Raw genomic sequence first — 19,356 nt, 5'->3', positions numbered from 1 at the left:
GCCAAAATGGTTTCGATGGTATATTAAGACGCAATGAAACTACCGGACCACGATGTATGGGGACTTGCCACCCCATGGCAACATTAAAATATATCGACTCTGTTACATCGTTTCCTGTTAATATAAAACTCCGTTACAAAATGAACTGGGATCTGGCAATACTACACCTTAGTTCGATAAAATATGATAAAGTAATGTATAACTAGACTTAAGTAAAAGTCTGAAAGAATATAGAAAACAAAATATATACTGCTAGAAAGCTAAATAATAAACTGCCAAAGAATCGTTAACGTGATATAAAACTGTTCCAAAACGATCAAAGGGGGAAGTGAATAGATCACGGACGAGGTAACATGCATAAGGAATTACAAGGTTTGGCCTCACACACAATATAATTACATGAAGTCATTTACTGTGAAATTGTGCCAGTGTTTAAAGATGCACGCTGGTTGACTGTTAATAAATAATTTAAGATGTCTATGTAAGATTTTCCGTTCAAAATTCTGGGTGATCAGTTTATCGATTAATAATTTAACATCATGAATAAATTCATTCACTACTGAGGAGGATTTGCATATCCTATATAGTTCACCTACAAATATTCCATATGAAGGTTTCACAGGTACGTTGGATTTAAGGTTAGGAAAAGTGACGACTTTAAAACTGAAATCACGTCGCTTGTCATATAATTTAGTGTAGAAACGACTGTTCGTAATATAAATGTCTAAATCAAGAAAAGTCGTAGATAAAATGCTAGAGTTTGTGACTACAATCTTCAACTCTACTGGGTAAATATCCTTGCAAATTATATCGACAGTCTTATGACTGATATTAGGGGTAGTTAAATCATCAATATATCGACTAGCATGTTTCAAAGTGTGAACCACAGGGTTCTTGTTTTTAACTTGCAATGTAATGTAATCATGCTCGTACCAGTATAGAAATAGGTCAGCGACCTGAGAGGCACAATCACATCCCATTGGGATACCAATTACCTGTCTGTAGATCACACCTCGAAACTTAACATAAATATTATCCATTAAGAATTTAAACATATCTATCAGGTCACTACATGTAAAAGACCACTTAGTCTTATTAACTCCCGACCATCTTGCCCGAAACTGGTCGTTGATTTTGATAAAAATCAAGTTTCTTTTCCTCAAAACATAATTTAATCAAAGATGATAACTTCTCAATAAGTTTATCATGGGGAAGGTTGGTGTAAAGTTTCTTAAAATCAAACGAATATACTGACTTAGCTGAGCAGGTATTATTAAGATAATTTAAGTTAGATGTCACTTTGTCTTTATTGTTGACAATCTCTCGGTTTTCGCGGAAAGTCGTGTTAAAATTGATACCGTGGTGTCAGTAAACTGGCTTATGTTACTAAATATATCTTACTAGATATAAAGTGAGACGATATATGTATCTGTATGGCTGTGTCGTTGGAATGAAGTAAAAATTAAGATTTTTTGATTATTTTACTCCAAGTTTCATTTCGAGGAATAGATTGGGTAAATTTGATAGATTGAGCTTTTTATTTCATGAACACTGAACAGTGTTAACTGGACACAATTTAAACTATAATATCAAAAAGATAAGTTGTCAAATTAATCAAGCATACAAAATAACAGCGAAACTTTATTACTTTATTTATTTCCACGCTGTCCTTAACATCTACAAATTTGTACGTTTAGTTATAGATAATCATTTAAATTAAATGAACGTATAATGTCATCGAATTTCATATCATATCAACGATGTATTTCATTTAAATACATATAACTTTAACATAAACACGGATCACGGTATAATTTGTGATTTATTTAAAATCAAATAAAAAGTAAATAAATACATTAATAAATAATTTATAACACTGATAATCCCAATTAACACATAAAAGAAATCATATGGATCAAAATCCAAGGGGCACCTAGTTGATAATATGAATATACTAATCTATATGAATAAATATAAATAAAAATATATTTAAACAGTAAACACCTAATTAGTAATAAACTAATCACATTTTTCTCGTCAGTTGTCCGTATCAATTCCAATGATCAACTACTATGTCAGTCATATGGTGGCAGTTGATTTCACTTAAATAATTTTGTTGCTATCTTCACGATAAAAAGTATGAGAAACTGTAAGTTCTCTAAATAGTTCTCTAAATAGTTCTCTAAATAGTTCTCTAAATAGTCGTCCCTTGATTCAAGAGACAACAGTCCTATACGACATGATTTTCAGTAGTCCGAACTTGTAGTAATCCGAACTTGTAGTAATCCGACCTAACAAAATGCACTACTAGAATCAGTCTTAGCAGCTTTCTAGCGAGATGACGTTCTGTAGACCATACTTCTCGACAAATTTCTGGCGAAAACACGGCATAGCACTGAAAAATAGTCAAATTGACAAGAACATTACATATTGACATCACTCAATGTTTATTACGGTACATTCAAGTTTAAAAATCAGGATATTGCCAGGTTCAAGTTTTTGTTTTAAACTTTCAGTAGCCCACTTAAATAATTAAAGGCAGTATCCAAGAAGCCCGACTTAGTCCGTGCTCCGGAAGGCAGACTTAAAGGGCCCCTATCATTAGGGGTCCCACGGTGATCAGAACAGTCCGCAGACTAGGTCTGGCTATCTTGGATACTGCCAAAATCACATTTAATTAGCGTTAAAGACCAATGGAAATGTATGGTATATCTCACCAGATGAAGTGGAATTTGCGTTGATTGAAGAGCTTGTAAGCGGTTATGACCTTGTCTGAGCCTTTGAGTTGTTCATCTGCCCGCCTGTTTGCGTTGGAGAGAGCATGACTTACAAAACACACCGCCATCTGGATCTCAGCCGGCGTGTATCCGCTGGGTGGATGTTAGCAGTCGGTTAGTGATCAAAATCATCGAGCACTTTAATTTTGGTCTATTTATTAAACGACCAAGATAAAAAAGTTAATACGAAACGTCAAACGGCCTAGTATAAATTGTATTTTTATCGTTTGTGAAACTTAACTGAGAATACTCACGAGTAAGTGGTTTGTCTTTTCGACCAAGCCTCAGCTTCTGAGCAACCCGTGATTCTTCTGGCCATAAAACAGATTGCTGCAGCCAAAACGCTCTGAGGCCCTGAACAGAACCCTTGAAACCTGTAGTTGGGTAAAGTTATCTAGCTTATACCTTTATACCGATAATTGCTAGTTAGCAATGTTGTATACTTTAAAATTAGTCACAACATACATGAGATGTTTTCAAACAGAGAACCATAAGTTGATCCGTTTCTCCGGTACACTAAACAACCTTACCTTACCACCAGGGTGGCGAGATATTTGGATATGTTGTGTGTCTCCATATCAGTTCCACTGACACTGTTGTACCTTCGGAGGAACAACATCAGATGAGGGGTCACCATCTGCGGGGGATAGGTGTTGAGCATTGAATCAGGAATATTGCTGAGAGTGAAGGACTAAAGGAGTGAGATGAAGAAAAGTCGAAGTTAGCTATCTTTTGCGGAATAAAACCAAATTAAATTTCGTTTTTGACATCAATCAACTTACTTCATAATCAAGAGCCTCAAGTATCTTTTTTTCATAAGCTTTTATGGTGTTTACCGATGTTCCGGGTACAATTTCTATGATATCGTGTATCGGTATTGATAGGACTTCCTCCATCTGCGGGGATTTACTGATCAGTTTATACAATAATCAATCTGTTAACATCAAACATTGATTTTACTGACATCTTGATTGACGGAATCTCCGCAAACCTTGGCAGAAATAGAATGTACGCAAACCTTGGCAGCGAGAAATAGGCAGGTTCCAGCAAGAGGCTGCATGTCATCCAGAGAATATTCACACTCCTGAGAGCCTTGTCTAGATAGAGAACAGCAGTAAAGAGGGTGTCTGTTGCTAGTTTCCAAGTGAAACACACTTCTGTTAGCCAGTCCACACAACCAACTCTTAGCTTGGATATTTTATTATCTGACAACCTGGCATATGGACTTGTTAGGCTACATTTGATATTTCTGTGAGCAAACTGAAATATTCTTGTCATCAATAATCTCACTGTAAACCTCAATTGTGAGTTAAAACTCACACATAATTACCTTGCAGCCATAACCCACTTATGTTCCTTTAAACACTCGTTCTTGAAGATCACCTTGCAATACTCCCCACACATATCAGGATCATCATTGTCGTCGAAGTCTGGTTCTGTTGCTTCCCACTCCATCGCTTCGGTATCCTCTTTGACCTTGTCACGTGGTTTGGCTTGGTCTGTGTGAGGCTTGCCATCTACCAAACTATTCACTTTCTGAGTTTGCCTCTTGTTTTGGTGGGTTTTCCGCTGGAGGGAAACGCTTTTAATCTTACGATATTTTCTATGGTTGAAATTTGAACACTTTTTTGAACTACGTTTTCAGGGTTTGTAACTTTGACACTGAGAGAAAAATTGAGCATAATTTGTGAAAATTTATACTAAGCGTATTTCGATAATATTGGTTTTTACCTCACCGAAGACCCGGAAAGCTCGCTTTGTATCAAGAGTATCTGCCATCTTGTCACTGTAAAATATCTTATGTTAAAAAATTCTCCCACTTCACATGTATCATACTACTCAGTGTTTCCTAATTAGAGGGGCATTACAAACGAGGCCTTCCAGACAACATCATCCAAAGTAAAAGCCAATTTCAATATGAATGCGTTTGGATCATGCCTAAATCTCTGAATTCACTTTGTACTACAAAAGTCAAAAACTAGCGGTATGCCTAAGTCCTGCTTTGAAAATAAAAGACCGTTTTCATGATACAATAAAAGATGGGGCTTGAACCGTCCATTTCGCTTCCTCCATAAAGTTGAATTCGGATATATTAGACAAACACACATACTGAATCATTACTGATACACTACACTAAGCTAAATTCGGATTCACCATTCGGAACTTCGAAAACTCAGTAAAAATTGTATACCATTAACATCAATACGGACGAAAATCGTTTAGTCACGGATTTGAGACAACCATTGAAAATGTTACTCATACTGTTAAAACAAACTGTAATAGGAAAAAAATGCTACAATTGATCTTTCAACGCGCTTATCGCAAATTTCCAGGAGTCATCATCAATAACTCTTAGTAATTCTATTATCAGTATTAAAATTTACTTATCTGTAGCTATTAGTCTTAGATTTGAGACAACCATTAAAAGTGTTACTGTTAAAACAAACTGTAATGGACAAAAATGCTACAAATTGATCTTTCAATTGTTAAATTTGAGAAGATAAAATGCTTATCAGTCATTATTTGTAAATCTTAGTAATTCTTGGTATATATTATTATTATCAGTATTCAAATTTACTGTAGCTATTCCACACATTAGACAAGTACCGTTACACAACATGTTACCTGAATACTGATAGCAGCTGTGCTCAAAGCCATATACTGCCTTGGTAAGACAACTAGCTGCTTATAATGCCCTCAGGGACGTTATATGTGATAATGTGTCATGAGGGAGAAAAGTGATAACGCTAAATTTTTCTCAGGGAGCATTATCAAAACAGGTATAGGAACAGCGAGAGGCCACTTTCATTTCTCGTAATACGTTTCCGGCTCCACAGTTAATTAGTTTCAAAACAAATAACACTGGCGTTGTATATATTAGACACTATATTGTATCATGCGCACGTATCACATTACACCCCTTCCAATCGGACAGTCGGGCATTATAACTGATAATACTCTCTCACTCTATCAGGCCACGCAAACCCCCTCACTACGTTCGGGTGTTATCATGCGCGGCCCTCAGAGCGCGAGAGCATTATTGCGTTATAATGCCCTCAGGGACGTTATATAATGTGATAATGTGTCATGAGGGTGAAAAGTGATAACGCTAAATTTTTCTCAGGGAGCATTATCAAAACAGGTATAGGAACAGCGAGAGACCACTTTCATTTCTCGTAATACGTTTCCGGCTCCACAGTTAATTAGTTTCAAAACAAATAACACTGGCGTTCTATATATTAGACACTATATTGTATCATGCGCACGTATCACATTACACCCTTCCAATCGGAACAGTCGGGCATTATAACTGATAATACTCTCTCACTCTATCAGGCCGCGCAAACCCCCTCACTACGTTCGGGTGTTATCATGCGCGGCCCTCAGAGTGAGAGAGCATTATTGCGTTATAAATTCCCGTTTAACGCAGGGTGTTCTTAGAGAAAACCGAACCTGCATAAATATTTGTACAGGTTCGGTTCGCTAGCGCGGTTCAATGTTCGTATACATTTTAATTGTAAATTTGGAGCCGTGCAAGCGAACCGAGAAGAAAACCGAACCTGCACTAAAAGTTAACACAGTTATCTATTTCTCCCAGATCGAAATCCCAAGCAGTGGAGAAGGCGAGAAAAGAGTCAATCACAGACGGGCTAAAACGAGCGATGAAGAGTTTTGGAAACTTAATGGGGAACTGTTTGAACGATAAAGACTACATGAGGTATCTCTCCAAAACCGCCAAGAAACCACCCGAGAACTATGCCAGCATCTCTGTAGCTGACACTAACATGGCAGTGTTACCTAACTCGAGAAGACAGTCTGTGAGTCTGATCTCAGTGGAGAAACCCGTGAGTGGTTTGTTAGCGGACAATGCAGCCAGCTCTGGTGGAAGTGTTGTTAGTAAGTTGTCCTTATCTAATGTTACGATTAATAGTTTTCTGAACTCTCAAGGCATCTTTTTCACCTTTTTCCGTTGTTGTTTCAGGGCATGTCTGTGATACGTAGAAATATTTGAAAAAACCGAAACTTAGTTTTAAAACGTTTTAAAGAATTTAATTCATGTGTATTCATTACAGATAATACGTCCACTCCTTTGCGGCTTGGTGGTAATGCTGAAAGGGAGATAAAAACTGGAGTCACTGCTTCCAGTTCTTCAGGAAAACCATCGTCTCGAGTTGAAACAAATAATGGAGATAAAAGGGATACGAGCTCAGTGAATCAGTTTGATAAAGAAGAACTTTCTAATATTCTTTCTCAAGATTCATTTGCAGATTTCAGTCAAATGGAAGGTCAGTAACTCCTAAAATAAATAGTATTTTCATAAATTATTTTTCCCGAAATGTATTGAAATATCTTCATTCGGAATTGTCTTTTTTAAAACTATCCCATCACAGACAGTGTCCTTTGGGACGATGTGCTCTCAAATCTGGACGAAGCGACTCTCCGAAGATCCAGTGAGAGTGGAAGTGGTACCCGAGACCCTGGTAGTACCAGTACAACAAGGAGTGGTACTCCTATCAGAACATCTCCCCGACTTAACGAGTCTAAACGAAGGAGAGTTAACATTCCTGGACTCACGTCTGACACGGACACTTAGATTGGAGGATACTGATAGATGGTTAATCTTCAGATTAAATTACACTAGAATCTTGATGACTCAAGTTGACAATCACGGGAACAATTAAAAGATCCTCCTAAGATGACTGGGTAGAATGTATAGGGCATGGAGTTTTCTTAGACTGTCCAGACCACTGGAGATCCCACATATTTGCTCAGAGGGAGCAGATTCTAGGATTGCGGTTTCTGTTTCAGAATATTTAATTTGCTTCATAGGTACTCCTCCTGTCCCATGAATTAGGCCATGAAACCATATAATATTGATATAGGTGATCAAGACTTGAACTTTTTCGTAATATGGAATATTGGACGCAATATTTTGAAACTTCAAGTTTTTCGAATTGAAAAGTACGACTAGTCCGTACTTCTCATCTTAGCACTAGATTCACTACAGATTTAAAGTATTTCATAAGAATGAATGACGAATGTCTATTAACATTTTTATAATTTGATAGTTTTTAATAATATTAGAGTTGATATTGATTGACTTATACGTATTTTGGCTTTTTAATGTCGTTTTCTCTTCAATTTCCATTTTTTAAATTCTTGGGTTCAATTCATCCCGTATATTATTGTATCTGTTGTGTAGTTGTACTGATGTTTAAAATATTATATTAATTCAAAAAAATAAAAAGATTTTACCTGCCGTTATTAGTATTACTCTAAGATGATTTATAAACATGATTAATCTCAGCACGTATTTATGTTTCTCAATTCTCATCATACCGCTAAGTTGTTATAGTTTATGTATACATACATATTATAAACTCGGCTATAAGCATTCGCAATCGGTAACTCGGTAATCTGCCGATGCACATCTGGGGCACACCTCGGGCACACCTGGGGCACAAACTCGGGTACATCTGGGGCACAAAGCACACCTTGGGCAGAACCACCTGGGGCACACCTGGGGCACATCTCGGGCACATCTCGGGCAAAATTCTGGTAATTGGGAAACCTTGGGAAAAGAACCTGGGCACATCTCGGGCACACCTCGGGCAGAACCACCTGGGGCAGATTACCGAGTTACCTCGCAATCAGATTGTAAGTGTTATTTGCACGCATGGAAACTTTTCAGAACCTGCTAAAGTTTAACATCTCGTGATACGCTTGAAGGACTAACGACTCTGTGCCTTTACTTTGAAATATAAGAGCTAAAAAAGTCAATAATTTGTTTGGGGCAATGTGAACTGATTGTGTTAAAACTGTTTCAGATAAAAGAAAGTCTAAATCCCTGTTTGCCTTCGCACTTCGGTCGAGGAATTCCCATCGTCATTCGTCAGCGAAAAATGATTGAAGCAGAGCAAAAATTGTTTCGGTTTGCTATCCAAAGAGATTCAAGGTTTTTAAGCTATATAAGATTGTGGCTGAAATTATAGATTGCATAATTTTTCAAGCTTAGCGATAAATATGATGCATTATAAATCATTCCTGTTACTCAAAAATGTTCAACCCATTCCACAGAGAATACCGACCATGTCAGAAACAGAAAAGAAGTTTAAGCTTGTCCTGAGTGAACATGTCTCCGGGAAGGAGTGAACATGTCTCCGGGAAGGAGTGAACATGTCTCCGGGAAGGAGTGAACATGTCTCCGGGAAGGAGTGAACATGTCTCCGGGAAGGAGTGAACATGTCTCCGGGGAGGAGTGAACATGTCTCCGGGGAGGAGTGAACATGTCTCCGGAGAGGAGTGAACATGTCTCCGGGAAGGAGTGAACATGTCTCCAGGGAGGAGTGAACATGTCTCCAGGGAGGAGTGAACATGTCTCCGGGGAGGAGTGAACATGTCTCCGGGGAGGAGTGAACATGTCTCCGGGGAGGAGTGAACATGTCTCCGGGAGGAGTGAACATGTCTCCGGGGAGGAGTGAACATGTCTCCGGAGAGGAGTGTGTTTGTGGCAAAGTCCTGTTAACCTACTTCATACTCTGACTCCTGATCCTGACCAGTAAGAACCCGTTATACTTATTAGTAAGTAAACCAACTAAATCTCACCTTCTCTTCCCCCGATCTTCCGTCTCATTATTTGATTGATTTAAGTAATTTTTAAATTTAACGCGGAGGAAAGTAAATATTCTAGATTGGAATGTTGAGTTGATCGAAGCTACGCAGCTTCCTTGTACCTCGACAGTCGGAATTAAAATCACTGCGTCATCAAATTATTTCATTAGCCCAGGCACTTATTTAATTCTCGTATGAGTTGTCTAACCTTAATCATATTCACTTAATCGGTGTCTCGCGACCTAATTTTCGCACCTCCGTTATTTCACAACTCAATACAATCATCATAAATCTCGGCCGCCATAATCAGCGATACTTCAGGTCACATCACCCTGACAACCTCTTTCCCCAGAATCTAACGGTGGCATGTGATCACTAGAGAGCTCCCAAAGATTCAGTTCTCAAAGTCATTACAATCGCGGCGACAGTCCTCCAGAGGACAAAAAGCTCACTGTCCGAAAATGTGGAGTTCCGATTTTTACTCCCGAGCTCGATTTGACAGGGGCCTTGCGAGGCGGGAGCTCTGCATTTCTGCAATCTGCATTGACGATAAACGAGGCTTAACTCGTGGAGAAGCCACTTGATTTCTGAACGATCTCCACTAATATTGTTTAGAAATGAGAACATTAAGCTTTGTGGTCAATCGACGAGGCTAAACATTTGAAATTGAAAGGGCTAATAGGAAGACTGGTTATGTGGATTGTTCTGGACGAAACGGTTTACTCTTAGTGCAAAAAAAGCCAGCCCATAGAAATTTTATAACAGTTTTTTAAGACGCCCCTGCCATTTTTAAATTTTTATTCATAATAACTTCGACGACTGTTGATTTATTTTGTTTTGTGATCAAAGACTTATAGTTTATATAGTGCCATGAAGACTGGCACAAATTTTAATCTAATTTTGAATGTTTGAGGGTACAAACGACTGCAGTCTGCACCTTTCAAAATATTTTGTAACAAGGTGTAAAACTTGTATGTGGTTAGCTAATGCAGTGTTGTTTATCGTATCATGTTCAAACTTTTCAGATTTTTAAAAACCACGCCCATTTCTCGTGGCCGGCAATGTTATTAAGTATTGTAGGGTTTGGCCACCTGTTCTTCACCTTCTATTCCGGGTCATAACTGATAGCGTCAAACGTTTTATGTCCGGAAATAAGTCAGCAGTAACCAGAAACTCCCGTGTCGTTGAGCAATTCGATTTGGACATCTGGCGATAAAGACACCTTATCTAAGCGTTCGAGTTTCACCCTAGTTCAACTTTACATCAACTTTGTCTGCTCACCGGGCCTTTTGCCCGGACATGTTTCTGTCTAGGTTGATAATTGTTTATTTCTCTGTGATCATACAACGTGATAATTCTTAACTTTTTATTGCATCAAGAATTTGGATATTGTAATTTTCCTTCAGTATTCGGTTTCTTGTCGTATTTTATATGGCTTTGATGTGGGATTTATAGCTTTCTCCAAGATGTTTCGTTGAAATTCATCGGTTTTTACTTTTAGTAAAACTTGAAAGAACCAACAATGTTTTGTTAAAATTGAGTGTTAAAATTTCGTTCATTTGTTACCACAAAATTAGATTAAGTTTATCGGTGACTTTATATTATAAATCAGATAAAGGTTGTAAAGTTTTAATTGTTGGTATATAAAATAAGAAAACATCTTAATTGGATAAGAATACCGATTATTTAACCCGTTTACTTGCTTAATCGAATCATGGAATTGGAAAGGCCTTTTTTATTGTAGGCCTTTATAAAAAAATATTTTCCTAGGTTTGTTGAAATCTGAATATTCATTTTAATATTACTTTTTATAATTATAGTTTTTACTGTTATTGAAGTTTTTATTTTTACGGCAGTTTTTTATTCGTACTGTATTCATTTAATGAAATTAATAATACCATTTCACCCAATTACCCTGTTTTATTTCATATTATGTAATCTGATTCGACCTCGAAGGCTCTCTGTAACGGAATAATCAATTAGGAACGTCTGAAGGTTCGTCACCAGCCCCGCTCATTCGTCCAACTTCAGGTGTTGTTAATTTTAAGATTCCTCAAACTCAAAGGTCCCAAATGTTTTTAACGTCGTAAATTTTAGTTTCTAGGTTCTGAGGGTTGATGCTAACATTTATAGTCGAGTTTGCTCTAAGTATGATTTTTGCCGCTTTAAATTAACTACAACTCTACAACTATCCTATTTTAGATTTGGTTTATTCAAAATTATCACTTTAATGTTTAATGAATGTAGAATTCGGCGATTCTTTGCCGTAGTGCTAATGGTAATGTGATTCGAATTATAGTTTTATTCGTAGGTACGGCCTAGGGTTATTCATCATAGGCATTAGGCATCCGCATATTTGTGTGAAGGTTTATGCTCTCATTGCACTCGCAGGTGGCACTTAACATGGTGATACTGATGGGAAACGCGAGTTAACCATCTTTCTCCTAATTATATCTTCACCTCCGTCCCTTTGCCCATGGACCTGGAGCTTTGTAAACGAGTACTGTGGTCATTGTCCGACCTCCAGCCGGAGCGTACTCCATCCACCGTGGTCTCATGAATCACGAGTTGAGGGAATTTGTAGGTTTATAACTTATAGTCAAGCTACGTCTGGTATTCGAGTCTGAAATACTTGTTCAGACTAACAATGCAAATGTTAGTTGGGGTCCGAATATTAATCGGGTATTGCCCACGAAACAACTTAATAGGGCCTGCGTGATTGCAGTTTACGTGTGGGAGTAACCAGGAGCCATAACTATAAGATGTAATAATAACCCTCGAATTAAACCATTTGAATGAGAAATTATCTTAATAATTGTTTCCAGTTTCTCCCCAGTTTTATGTTTTATGTATAACTTCATTCCGCTTTTTAGTATTCAGAATTGTAACTGTTGTAGTAACATTTGTAAACATTGAAGTAACTTGAATAAGGTATGAGGTACGATCATAAGGTATGGTATGATAGAAATTACTGGGCGGCGCTCAGCCTGTCATTCCGCCGAATCTTTATTCCGCCGAATCTTTATTTATGAACATAATAGCCTGGGGTCCCCAGGTAAGATAGAAAAAGCGAAGCAAAATTGAATTTGACCACTTTCCTTCGCCTTCTGGGCTCAGTCGCTGATAACTGTAATCTTTGATATGGGAAATGTTGCAAAATGGAGAGGCATTGAGATTGCGATGCTCTGGAGTGAAACTCGCAAATTCTCAATTAGTCAGTTGATTCTTTGTTTGCCATGGCTTAGAACAATTAGTATTTTTGATCGTGTCATGCTTAAGTTGATTTACACTTAATAATGAACTAGTCAATCAAGATTGAATTCTGGCACTTCATTATGAGGACAATCTAAAGCTCGTAATCCTGGCGCTAAATATTCAGGATTTACTTTAAATTATGAGTCTTCACTTCGGTCTGTATATCGATAATATTGAATCCAAAATCATTAAATCACTGCCTCAATAATGATTTAATCTTAATAATCTGAAGCTGCCGTTGGATCCGTTAATGCTAGATTTAGCCAGATCCTCAGGCATAATATTTTTAATCCAGGCCTCCAGGGTACTGTTTATTAAATTAGGGTACAAAGGATGTGCATAAATTCAGTGGTTATTGTATAATTGTCCTTGTCCCATGCGTTCAATAATCATATAACCATTGATTAAAAACAGACTTGTGATCGTGCTACCTAGAATGGATTTTATTTGAAGCCTTTGTCGTCTTCTACTTCATGAATATAATTTATCTATAGAGTATGATTAATCTTTATTTATTTCATTTCATTACTGTAAACGTGTCATATCAATTAATCACCATTATTGAACAGCTGGACTCTTTTACAGATTAAACGCACAGTATTATGCTATTGATTATGATAATGGTTATTGAAATATTGGAGCACTATTAGTCAGACTGAGACAGCACATGACTACAAACCTACAGTACAGTATTACATAATTTAACCCAGACACTGTGCTTGCAGCCATGTACAAGAACCAAGGGTCCATGTATCTGAGGCCCCCCAGACAGAGTTCAGGAAAGATGCTGGCAGCTATAATCCTAGTCTGGTCCCTCCTGTTCCTGCTCCTCGGACTAACTCTATCAGCTGGAGGTATCTACCTTTACTTCAACAATAAAATATCCTATCCTTATCTGGATGTGTTGAGAGAAGTTTTCTTTGATTTGAGGATATTGTTGGTGCTGTTTGGGGCGGTGGTTACGCTTTGTTCGCTCGTCAGTGTGCTTGGGATTTGTTCAAAACGGAGACAACTGCTTCAGGTTCAGTAATTCACAGTTTAATTAAATTTTACAATTACAACTTTGAAACAAATAACTTATCAACTTAAAACTTCGTAACTTATCATGACAAGTTACTATCAACCAATTTATTATCATAAAGTAAAAACTTTAATTCTGCTTGATCACATCTGCAATTAAATAAAACAGGTTAACTTATTTTTAAGTTTTTAACATTAACGTTTCCCAGGCTTACTGTTACACAGTCATTCTGTTGCTCCTACTGCAGTTTGGGGTGGCTCTATTCACCTTCATTAACAAGCAGAAGTAAGTAACGAAATAACAGATCTGGCTTAAAATTAACTCAAATCTCTAATTAAAACACCATAATATAAATTGTGTCTCAGTTCAATAAAAAGTTGAGTTTTAGCACTAAATTGGCCACACAAAGTGCGATACTCGTATTCCTAACCCACATTTCCACCCCCTAGTTTAATAGACATTCTGCACTACGAGTGTATGGCCCTGCTAAGCGAGTCAGACCCTGTCTACACGGACTTCTTCAACCGAGTGCAGACCAAACTAGAGTGCTGCGGTTGTGTTGCTCCAGCTGACTACTCTAAACTACACTCTGCAACACTCCCAGATACCTGCTACAGTGGAGAGAACGAGGTTCACAACACGGGCTGTCTTACTGCTGTTTACAAGGTCAGTTGTGAGAAGTTTATTAAGGGTGCACATTACCCCGCAGTTAGTTTTTGGAACAGCTGCATCTTTACTGATATTCGGGGGAACATAACGATACATTTACCGCACGTATACGATTAATCGTGGGCCACCCTGAGTTCTAAATGACAATCTGAATTACAAGGAAAATTAGTTATCTTTCTGCCGGATTTGAAGAGATTTCTACTAGCAAAGTAACGGGATCACTTTTAATTTAGAGAGAGGTTTCCAAGGGCTATCCCTACATGATTACGGACCGGAAAATCATGTAGGGTGAGGGAGAGATATCGTGCCAACCAATTCAGTATGTACTCCAGTGCACTAGTGCAGTTCATATATAATGATTCAATAATTTCGCGAGACCAGATTATTAATAGGAGTCACGCCATAAATTGCGACATCTTACTATATATAAAGCGAGACGATATATATATATATTTATTTATCCGTGCCATTTTACTGACACCACGGCATCAACTTTAACACGACTTTCCGCAAAAACCGTAAAAGATATACAACTGAAACTTTTTTGACTGGGTCAAATGCTTTAATGGCCTTCAAATCAGCATGAAAAAATAAAAAATTGGCCAAGAAATAGGAGTTTTAGAGCCCAAAATTTGGACCCCCAAGTGGTGTCAAAAACGCGAATTAAATAGGTAATAATTATTTAAGTCTCTTGAGTCTTGACACCACTTTAGGGTTAGACGGGTTCCTGCTGCAGGCTCACTTATTTGTCTGGAAATAGGGTCGCTTATTAAATCCACATAGCCATGTCCCCACAATTGCAGATCTTAATTATTCACCCCTACTTTTATCAAATTTAGTTGTTGGCATAAGTCCAATGAAGCCAGATTCGTGTAAAATGGCAATTGCTACATAATAAATACACCGGTAATGATGTATAACAGTTATGAACTGTGACGATCATGTACTTACAATATGCGGTACCAAAGAGAAGCAGAGCATTGAGCAACCTGTATAATTACAGCATATTATACAAGACACAATCATTATTACATCTAGCACTCCTGGTTGATCACATGACCAACAAGTGGACTCGAATCTAGGACGGAGAGAGAGTGCACCTGCCAATTCCACTTATACTTATGTAGTACTGAACTCAGTTTGGGCCTGCTAGTCATGCTCTTTGATGAGTTTGCTCGCTTTTTGAACGAAATAGCATCCAGTTTTGGCGAGCTGTTTCTTGCTGTTGAGGAAACTATACAACTGATCAGAGACCTCCTGGCCATATTTAGGTAATCCCACATTAAGAGAGTCCAAGGTATTTTTAAACTCAGTGGGTACTTAAGCCACCCACTTTTGTTTTCCTAGCATTGAAACTTACACTATTACTGTCTTCATGTCAGTCGTGGCACACGATACACAATCAGAAATCTATCAGACACAGTCTAGAGTCTCGACACAGTAGCAAACCTTTTAACCATCTCATTTTCAGCTAGTGGAGGATCGGAGTACTCTGCAAATAATAGTTGGGAGCATAGCCGCAGCGCTGCTTCTCTTCATAATCCTGGTCATCAACTGCTACATTGTCAAACACAAGGATAGTTTTAAAGGAGGCAGTCCGAACAGAGTGACCCCCTCACCGAGTCCCTCCACTGTCAACCACAAAGTTAGCAACCTGTCCACTCCCACCAGATTTGGGAAGAGCAACACGTCACCACACAAAGGAGATGGAGTTCAGAGGATCATGGTCAGAGAACACAGCTTCTGAATCTCTGTCTCACTGGAGAGGACTAGATACGATACTCAGACTTCCATGGACCACTTAAATTCTTGAAGGCGAAGTGGTTTATGAATATGGCTCATTTTCAATTTTGTTTTAGAGTGTTGACCTTTTTTTAAGACCGATGATTTGGTTTAACTTAGTCTTAATAGTTTTAGCTGCCTTGCAATTTATGTTTTTAAATTTAAATATTTATATTTAAAAGACGTACATATTATATTCATAGCAGAAAATCAGACGTTGATCAAAAACTATCTCTGATAAGATTATAATTTCCCGGATGGTCTCATACGATCAATAGTTATTTTTGTACATTTCATCAAGTTAGTTATAGTCTTAAAATAGCAGAATTATATTTAGTTTGTCTAAGCAAAAATATTGATTTAATATTTTTTATTCAAAAAGGAGTGGAATAGTTTTTCTCCGCGAACTTATTATGAATTACGAAATATATGATTACTGTTGAGGTAATATGAGTATCATCACTGTAATAGATAGAGCTAAAACCGTAAATAAAACTTAAGATTTCCATAAAATAATTTAACAAGGCAAAATACACATATATCTTTGAAAATCTAAAAGTTCAAAGAATCAGGAACAGTTTGTTTTAAAACTCTCCGAAGTCTACGAGTAACCATCCTCAGGCCAACTAAGTGTTCTGGAGTGTCCTCCACGAGAATTTCTCCCGGTTTATTTTCAGGCGTTTCCATAGCATTCACCGGGAGTTTATTAACTAATCCAACCCTCATAGGTGTCCGGGGACTCTCAAAAACAACACGTCTCCGCAGGTTTTCCTTTTCCGCATAGACCGGGTCAGGACAGGATTCCGTGACCTCTATTTGTCGAGTCCTTTTCACAGTCTTGCCGGGTTTGCATTGAGAGAAGCCGACCTTTTGAAATGAAGGTGAATTTAAAATGGGGGTTAATGAATAACTTGTTTCTAAGTTCTGAATAATTTTATCTGGGTCCGGTGATTTGATGACAGGAGTTGTACAACCTATCATATCCTCAGTAGCGTTATTCAAAAGTTCGATTGCTTGATGATCTGGAGACATCCCAGAAATGGAATCTCTTTTCTGAGTTTTACCAATGCCACTATCTGAGTCCTTCAAGGTAGAAGTGTTTAAAATTTCAGTTTTTCTCTCGATTAACGAGTAACTAGAGGGCGAATTTGTATGAAAAGTAACCATATTGGATTGATCATCATCAATGGAAATTAATAAGTCTGAATCATTATCACTGATATTGATGGGTATCTTAGCCACGACTCTACTATGCACGTGCAAGGGATGCGCGCAGTCTGATCTGCTGCATGTTATGACGTCATCACGACCACGTGATGATGGAGGCCGTCTCCGAGGCAACTGTCGGGATGCACTTGGTCGTCCAAACTCGTCTAGTAAAATCTGAAATCAGTCAGTTGATAAGACGGGAAAAGTAAAGAATACTAAGATAAAATCATGTGACGGTGTAATAATTAGATTATTCTTAGGTAAATGCTGACGTCATCTTAAAAGCAGAGCCTAGTTTAAAGTGAAGGAGAGCCCCCCCCCCCCCCCCCCCTAGTTTAAAGTGAAGGAGAGCCCCCCCCCCCCCCCCCCCCCCCCCCCCCCCAGTTTAAGGGGGCCGGGGGGGTATTCAGCAAAATTCTCTCGAAATTGACTTTATAGTTGTTTCCGATAGAGGGGAGTGATATCTATCAGCTGTTTTTGGTCCCATGGAAAAATATTGATTTTGAATCGCGCGCCCTGAAAATCGAGTCTTAAAATCTATCTTCTCCTACATTGTTTGAGCAATCACCCTGAAAATTTCAGGATATGTTCTAAGGACCATTTAGAAGAGATTGTCGGGCCAGAATTTTGAGATAGGCCTTAGAACATTTTTTATTCGATTTTGAAAATCTTGGACCTCGTTTTTTGACGATTTTTTCAGGTCCAAGATTTTCAAAATCGAATAAAAAATGTTCTAAGGCCTATCTCAAAATTCAAAAACAGCTGATAGATATCACTCCTCTCTATCAGAAACAACTATAAAGTCAATTTCGAGAGAATTTTGATGAAGACCCCCCCCCCCCCGGCCCCCTTAAAGTGAAGGAGAGCCCCCCCCCCCCCCCCCCCCCCCCCCCTAGTTTAAAGCGAAGGAGAGCCCCCGGCCTCCCCCCTAGTTTAAAGTGTAGGAGAGCCCCCCCCCCCCCCCCCCCCCCCCCTAGTTTAAAGTGAATGAGAGCCCCCTCTAGTTTAAAGTGAAAGAGAGAGCCCCCCCCCCCCCCCCCCCCCCAGTGTTTGAAGTGAAGGAGAGCCTAGTTTACTATACTATATTACCCAGGAGTTAGTTTGTCCCAGAACTTCAACAGCCGGCGCACCAATTGGATTAGGAACTGCTCGGGGGCGGTCAGGACTGTAAAATGTAGCGTCTAGTGGATCCTCCTCAAATTTTAGGGGTGCTATTTTCCGCTTTCTTTTTTTCGTCCCTGAAACATAGTTACGTTCTTTAAAGTATGCAAACAAACGAAGGAGTGAACTATTTACACATATATCATTCAGTTTGAGTGCTACTTTGTCTTTTAGATCTAACCTCTTAGTACTAAAATCGCTCAATATGAACATTATATTAATATTATTCCTTTAAGCCTTTAAGGTGTTTAAAGTTCGATTTTGCAGAACATGAATGCGGGTAACTAACCTTTCCTGCTTTCAGAAAAATCAGATAGAGAGACATCGCTTGCTTCCACCGAAGTATCCATGTCCCTTCTTATTAAAGTAATAAATTAAGAAATCAAACATTTTATAAATTCAGTTATCAGTAACACTGGTTAATAACAATGAACACACTAAAAGACATCCTGATTCCTGAGTCATGATTGATGTAAACAAGGTAGGTGGAAAATTTCAGCTAATTTGTGACATAACGAAATTATACGATTAAATAATGTGTATCTAAACAAGCTCAAATGTCGGGTCTTGGATCGAAACGAGCACGGCAGTAGTTAGTCCGATTTCAGAACAAAATCAGTTGCACAATGGCCAATGCACATGATGTGAAGAATGAAAACATTGTACACTGTACATATTATGTACTGGGGAGTCGGTCGCGCGCACTTTGGAGATAACAACTTTGGGTTGCAACAATTTCAAAGTTTTCGCGCAATCCAATTCATAACATAAATCGGAGTTTTGGGTACAAATTGATACAGGAGATTTGACAGGATTTTAGGTGTAAATTGTTTGTAGGCTGAACTTAGATAACAGGACTAACGTTATTGG

The 19,356-nt window shown here is 38.2% G+C and overlaps 5 protein-coding genes across 7 annotated transcripts in view; 3 read left to right on the top strand and 2 right to left on the bottom strand.

The window, feature by feature from the left end:
* LOC134826152 (DNA repair protein RAD52 homolog) overlaps positions 1-11,297 on the top strand; it is a 33,965-nt gene extending 22,668 nt beyond the window's left edge. Inside the window, exons 4-7 of one of the 2 annotated variants that reach the window (XM_063838448.1) lie at positions 6,376-6,674; positions 6,851-7,063; positions 8,606-8,733; positions 8,856-11,297. In XM_063838448.1, the coding sequence (XP_063694518.1) occupies positions 6,376-6,674; positions 6,851-7,063; positions 8,606-8,688 (595 nt within the window). In that variant the 3' untranslated portion in view covers positions 8,689-8,733; positions 8,856-11,297. Of the gene's footprint in view, positions 1-6,375; positions 6,675-6,850; positions 7,064-7,168; positions 8,091-8,605; positions 8,734-8,855 lie in introns of those variants that run through there. The other variant, XM_063838447.1, reaches the window with a different exon arrangement.
* Positions 1-19,356, top strand: part of LOC134826149 (DNA topoisomerase I, mitochondrial-like) — a 98,568-nt gene that overhangs the window by 37,848 nt on the left and 41,364 nt on the right. The window lies entirely within an intron of this gene.
* Positions 1,590-5,074, bottom strand: LOC134826013 (G2/mitotic-specific cyclin-B-like). 2 transcript variants are annotated; one of them, XM_063838258.1, is made up of 9 exons: positions 4,969-5,074; positions 4,509-4,563; positions 4,108-4,346; positions 3,796-3,990; positions 3,560-3,673; positions 3,308-3,414; positions 3,032-3,151; positions 2,718-2,870; positions 1,590-2,395 (listed from the first exon to the last, which is right to left on the bottom strand). In XM_063838258.1, exons 4-9 carry the CDS (start codon positions 3,835-3,837, stop codon positions 2,320-2,322), a joined length of 612 nt encoding a protein of 203 aa, XP_063694328.1. In that variant the 5' UTR covers positions 3,838-3,990; positions 4,108-4,346; positions 4,509-4,563; positions 4,969-5,074; the 3' UTR covers positions 1,590-2,319. The 2 variants fall into 2 exon arrangements, with proteins under 2 accessions (XP_063694328.1, XP_063694327.1); XM_063838257.1 differs by lacking the exon at positions 4,969-5,074 and adding an exon at positions 4,795-4,848.
* LOC134821739 (uncharacterized) lies at positions 13,370-16,492 on the top strand. The gene is made up of 4 exons (XM_063832486.1): positions 13,370-13,665; positions 13,874-13,950; positions 14,115-14,331; positions 15,806-16,492. Exons 1-4 carry the CDS (start codon positions 13,372-13,374, stop codon positions 16,079-16,081), a joined length of 864 nt encoding a protein of 287 aa, XP_063688556.1. The 5' UTR covers positions 13,370-13,371; the 3' UTR covers positions 16,082-16,492.
* Positions 16,310-18,855, bottom strand: LOC134821732 (uncharacterized). The gene is made up of 3 exons (XM_063832475.1): positions 18,776-18,855; positions 18,415-18,563; positions 16,310-17,499 (listed from the first exon to the last, which is right to left on the bottom strand). The coding sequence occupies exons 1-3, from the start codon at positions 18,834-18,836 to the stop codon at positions 16,669-16,671; spliced, it is 1,041 nt and encodes a 346-aa protein (XP_063688545.1). The 5' UTR covers positions 18,837-18,855; the 3' UTR covers positions 16,310-16,668.

The sequence above is a fragment of the Bolinopsis microptera genome, chromosome 1, assembly GCF_026151205.1.
Source record: "Bolinopsis microptera isolate Bmic1 chromosome 1, MBARI_Bmic_1.0, whole genome shotgun sequence".
NCBI classification, from domain to species: Eukaryota; Metazoa; Ctenophora; class Tentaculata; order Lobata; family Bolinopsidae; genus Bolinopsis; species Bolinopsis microptera.
The sequence above is the reverse complement of the archived record's forward strand: the minus strand, read 5'-3'. Positions and strand labels throughout refer to the sequence as shown.

What these genes read in the sequence shown, in the direction of transcription:
- LOC134821732 (XM_063832475.1), bottom strand. Translation starts at nt 18,836, where the DNA reads ATGGATACTTCGGTGGAAGCAAGCGATGTCTCTCTATCTGATTTTTCT. An exon ending in TTTTTCTGAAAGCAGGAAAG is followed by an intron (nt 18,564 to 18,775) that starts GTTAGTTACCCG and finishes ACTATGTTTCAG; the next exon opens with GGACGAAAAAAAGAAAGCGG. An exon ending in TGGGACAAACTAACTCCTGG is followed by an intron (nt 17,500 to 18,414) that starts GTAATATAGTAT and finishes GACTGATTTCAG; the next exon opens with ATTTTACTAGACGAGTTTGG.
- LOC134821739 (XM_063832486.1), top strand. Translation starts at nt 13,372, where the DNA reads ATGTACAAGAACCAAGGGTCCATGTATCTGAGGCCCCCCAGACAGAGT. An exon ending in AACGGAGACAACTGCTTCAG is followed by an intron (nt 13,666 to 13,873) that starts GTTCAGTAATTC and finishes AACGTTTCCCAG; the next exon opens with GCTTACTGTTACACAGTCAT. An exon ending in ACCTTCATTAACAAGCAGAA is followed by an intron (nt 13,951 to 14,114) that starts GTAAGTAACGAA and finishes TCCACCCCCTAG; the next exon opens with TTTAATAGACATTCTGCACT.
- LOC134826013 (XM_063838258.1), bottom strand. Translation starts at nt 3,837, where the DNA reads ATGCAGCCTCTTGCTGGAACCTGCCTATTTCTCGCTGCCAAG. An exon ending in TTGAGGCTCTTGATTATGAA is followed by an intron (nt 3,415 to 3,559) that starts GTAAGTTGATTG and finishes TATCCCCCGCAG; the next exon opens with ATGGTGACCCCTCATCTGAT. An exon ending in CTCGCCACCCTGGTGGTAAG is followed by an intron (nt 3,152 to 3,307) that starts GTAAGGTTGTTT and finishes ACCCAACTACAG; the next exon opens with GTTTCAAGGGTTCTGTTCAG.